General features: G+C 39.4%; 1 protein-coding gene across 1 annotated transcript in view; it reads left to right on the top strand.

Annotated features, from left to right (window-relative positions):
* The window catches only part of LOC103582701 (meiosis arrest female protein 1), a gene marked incomplete at its 5' end in the record, with an annotated part of 16765 nt that extends 12329 nt beyond the window's left edge, over positions 1–4436 (top strand). The window contains 4 exons of the mRNA XM_008564222.1: positions 1024–1244; positions 2380–2522; positions 2691–2824; positions 4010–4436. Of these exons, the coding sequence (XP_008562444.1) occupies positions 1024–1244; positions 2380–2522; positions 2691–2824; positions 4010–4239 (728 nt within the window). The remainder of the gene's footprint in view (positions 1–1023; positions 1245–2379; positions 2523–2690; positions 2825–4009) is intronic.
* Positions 4437–4865: the final 429 nt, after the last annotated feature.

Raw genomic sequence — 4865 nt, 5'->3', positions numbered from 1 at the left:
AAAAAGGAAAAAAAAAAAAAAAAAAAAGTAATATGAATCTTTCCATGAACTTTTTGAAGACCTCTAATATATATACACACACACTTTCTTCTCTTTGGCCCCCAACACTTCCTCCCCTTCTCCCCCCACATCCCCGTACCCTACAGGAAAAAAGGTAAGGATAAGCAGGGAGCTGTGCCTGCGTCGGGTGGCCCTTAGAGGCCCTTGTACTGAAGTTACTTTCTGTTTGTTTGTTTGTTTATTTGAAACATGGTTGAATAAAATTTAATTATTCCAAATTATACCATAGTTATACCATAGTTGTACCAAAACTTCTTACCAAGCCCCTCCTTCCTTTCCCCCTAGACTCTGCAGGGGCCCACACATTGTGCTGTGCCCTCCTTGCTCTCTTCTGTGCCATGAGCCCACAAACCTCTTCCACCTTTCTATAAAGGTTTCTATCTGGTTTTCTTATACTTTTTAAATTAATTTAATTTTGTTAAGTATGAGCATTTAAGATAGTGCAAAAACCTGCTTCTTGCTCAGTTTTATGTCATGCTTGTTTCATAACATTAATTGATTTCCATGGTTTTCTGGGTAACATTTTCAGCTCTACTATGGGTTAATTACGGTCTTCTGGGCTACCCGCCTAATGACCATTCATGCCTTCTTTTCTGTGGGGAAGTGTGCTCCACATGACCAAGTTACAAAGGGATCTTTGAAATACAGCCAGTTTCTACACTGGAAACCTCCTGTGTATTTTCACTTTTACTGTAAGTAACACTACAGTGAACTGTGCTCTTACTTTGGCTACTTCGAGAATTAGTGGGAAAGCATTTGCCAGCCCATAAATAAGATGGACTAGCCAGTTGATTATATGGGACCTGAGGACCTGAATGTAGAAGCTGAGATGTTAAGCATCTATTTGGTTTCGTCTACCCATGATTGAACTCAGGCTAGGGACTACAAGGTTAGTTACCTTCCTTCCTTTCAACTGGTGAAATATGCTTTATGTCTTAGGCATGTTTTTTTTTTTCTCTCTAGACCCTTGGCTTCTGCGTTCTAAAAGCCCTGTAGGTAACCCCCAGCTGATCCAGTTCAGTAGAGAAGTGATCGACTTGTTGAAGAGCCAGCCATCTTGTGTCATACCAATTAGTAATTTCATCCCATCCTATCACCATCATTTTGCAAAGCAGTGCCGAGTATCAGACTACGGATATTCCAAGCTGATTGAATTATTAGAAGCAGTGCCTCATGTGTTGCAGGTAAGGAATGCTAAGGGATTGTTTGTTTAAAGATAGGAATATTCCTCCATGGCTTTGGCTGCTCAACCAGAGAAACAGGACAGTAGTAACCTAATTCCTAAGAAATCAGTTCTGAACAAAACATCCTGTAGAGGCTTTCTTCATATTGTAGGGAACCTAGACAAGGTGGCTTCTCAATTTTTCAGAAGGCCTCAAGTTTCCAACTTAAAGGAGCTCGTTAGAGGGCTGAGGAGTATTTTACCTCTAATCTCTATAGACTGACCTTTTTCCATCTAGCATCATTCTCTCCAGAATTGTTCATTGTTAATAAGGGTTCTGCCTGAACATCCACATGCTTGTATGTTGGTGCCTACATGAGAGTCAAGGGTTTAACCTCTCTTATGAATGAGTTGGAGATGAGTTACTGGGCTGGAGCATAGCAGTGGATCCTATGAAGGCTTTGTCTACCAACTTAGGGTGTTATAATAGCTGCCTACTTGTAAAAATGGCTTGAAAAACTTTAGCTGTCTTTTAGAGACCAAGTTAGTTGTCTGGACTGATAATACACTTTTCATTTCTGTACTCACAACTATTTGGGAGAGGGTGTGCAGGGCCAAAAAAGGGTCCCAGGCAGTTGGGCATCTGTTCCTTTTGACGATCTACATTTTGTTGATTTACAAAATGTAGGTGTTCAAATTGCAGGTATCATATGTAGAGGGAGTTATTCTCTGAGGGCAGTAACAGAAGAGAGCCAGCAAGAAAGTCAGTATCTGTTGAGGTCTTGGAGTATGAATAATTTATTTATTTATTTATTTATTTCCTTTTTGTCTTTTTTTCGTGACCGGCAACGGATCGCAACCCTCAGTGTCGCGCCCGTACCGGGCCGGGACCGGCCACGGGATCGCAACCCTTGGTGTTGCTCCCGCACCTCGCTCAGCCAGTGAGCGGCCGGTCTGTATGTGGGATCCGAACCCTCAGCGGGAGCGCCACCGCACTTCTCAAGCGGCGCACTATACCAGTGTGCCACCGGGCCGGCCCGGAGTATGAATAATTTAAATGTTTGATTTGCAGATTCTCGACTTCTCAAGCGGCGCACTATAGCAGTGTGCCACCGGGCCGGCCCGGAGTATGAATAATTTAAATGTTTGATTTGCAGATTCTCGGAATGGGTTCCAAACGTTTGCTGACGCTTACTCACAGGGCCCAGGTGAAGCGCTTTACTCAAGACTTACTGAAGCTCCTCAAATCCCAGGCCAGCAAGCAGGTTATTGCAAGAGAGTTCTCACAGGCCTATCATTGGTGAGTCGAGAAGAAAAAAAAGAAAGTAAATATTTTAAAATACTTTTTCTTCCCCCAAATATTAAACAGTTGTCTAACTTTTCTATGAAGCATACTTTTGGAAAACTTGTAGTTTATTTTAGCAATGATATTACTCATTCTTCCCCCATTTCCATTGTTAAAATCTAGGTGTTTCTCAAAGGACTGGGATGTCACCAAATATGGTGTTTGTGAGTTAATTGATATTGTGTCAGAGATTCCAGACACAACCATCTGCTTGTCCCAACAAAATAATGAAATGGTGATTTGTATCCCCAAAAGAGGTATGTGACTTACTTTTGCTGGGAAAATGCTATCTCAGTTGTTATTTTAAAATGGAGGGTACTTCAATAAGTTTGTGGGAAAATGGAATTAGAAGATAATAGGAATCTTTCCATTAACTTTTTGAAGTACCCTTGTATAGGGGATGTGTCTCCCCCCCCCTCCCCCCCATGGTTCCTGAAGATATCATGGAAAGTGCAGTTTGAAAATTACTGTCTGTACACAATGGATCCTGTGTTCTTCAGAGTAGGTAAAGGTGCTTGTCAAGAAGAAAACCATACTAGTTTTTTTAGAATTCACTCTAAGTGGGGAAAAGGGCATAACCAGCACTTTCAGCTTGTCTGTGGCTGTTTAAGCCATGATTGTCCAGTTGAGAATCCATTAACCATGGCAGTTGTTTGTCCCTTCTTTTTAACTCTGAGCTACTTTACCATGCACACTTGAGAAGAGAAGAAAATTTGAATGAATGTTTTATTTTGTCTTTCAAATTTTAGCAGTTTTCAGTTGGGGTCTGGGAGATAGGATAGTGAAAAGTAAGTCTACATATTGTCATGTCATCCACTGTTACTAATCAGCGTTCTTAAATTGTGCTCAGATGGAACATTGATGTCTATGAAATTATGGTATTCCTGAGCTAAAGTTAGTAATGTCAGTCTTTCCGATTGTAATTTTAAAATTAATAGAAACAAAAATCTAAGTTTAAGCTTTTTCTCGTTTATTTTTATTAAATTTTTGATGCCTGATACTCTTTTCTGCTAGCAAGTTTTCATTGAAGATTAAATGAATAAACACAAAGCGTGTGAATTTTCAGAAGTGTGGTTTTATAGAAATAATTTCTAGATTACTTTTTTAAGTACAGAGACCTGTATACATGTCATGTTCATGTATATGGGGTGGGAGAGGAGTGGTGGCTAGAAAATTGTTCTCACTTATAAGATGAACATATATGTATTCCGTAGTATATCATAATGGTATCATGACTTCCTGGCCCTCTGCCCTTAAACATGCTTGAGAACCACTGGCAAAGAGGGAAGAGTATATGTGTTTGGCTTAAGTTGTGTGTGTTTGGAAGGCAAAGATGATATCTCTTGTAAACTCTGAATAGGACTTACTGCAGCGTGAATGCAAAACACAGATGGGTAGGAAAAAATCATGATTTATGTTTTGTTTTGTTTTGTTTTTTAAAGAACGTACTCAGGATGAAATAGAAAGGACAAAACAGTTCTCCAAGGATGTTGTTGATTTGCTGCGTCACCAACCCCACTTCCGGATGCCCTTCAATAAGTTCATCCCCTCTTACCATCACCACTTTGGCCGGCAGTGCAAACTCGCATACTATGGGTTTACCAAACTACTCGAACTTTTCGAAGCCATACCTGATATTTTACAAGTGAGTGAAGAAATTCTAATAACATAAGTATTTTCCTGAACAATGTATAGGGAAAATTTTTTCATTTTCAGGACCTATTTTCCTGGGAAGTAGGGAGTTACGAAAGAGGATGAAAATCTGAAATATTCCAATCAGAGAAGCTATGTTATTGACTCATTAATATTTTTAGGTAAATGTGGTTTTTCCCCTTAAATAAAGAATTATTCTCCAACCTTGGTTTAGGGTAGTTACTGAAAAAAGGACAATGTGGCTTGATTTCTTAAACTGAATGTTCTTTCATTGGCTCCATACTTTTCAAATTCCGTATGTTGGAGGTGGGGATGAATACATGAGGTAATATCAATGCTAAGCTATTAAGCTGTTGCTAAGTTAAACCATAGTTCTGTTGATTTTATTGATGTTATTTTTTTTAATGTAGAAATTCCTTTTTTTATTTTATTTTTTATTTTTATTTTTTTTCCTTTAAATTTTTATTTTGTCGATATACAATGTGGTTGATTATTATGGCCCATTACCGAAACCTCCCTCCCTCCCCCCTCTCTTCCCTCCCACCCAACAACATCCTTTCCGTTTCCTTGATGTAACAACTTCAAAAAATTGTAGTTGTTATAACTTCTTCTCCCCCCCGCCCCGGATTTTTGTGTGTGTGTGTG

Source organism: Galeopterus variegatus, unplaced genomic scaffold (assembly GCF_000696425.1).
Source record: "Galeopterus variegatus unplaced genomic scaffold, G_variegatus-3.0.2 Scaffold17427, whole genome shotgun sequence".
NCBI classification, from domain to species: Eukaryota; Metazoa; Chordata; class Mammalia; order Dermoptera; family Cynocephalidae; genus Galeopterus; species Galeopterus variegatus.
This window is presented reverse-complemented; position numbering and strand designations above follow the sequence as displayed.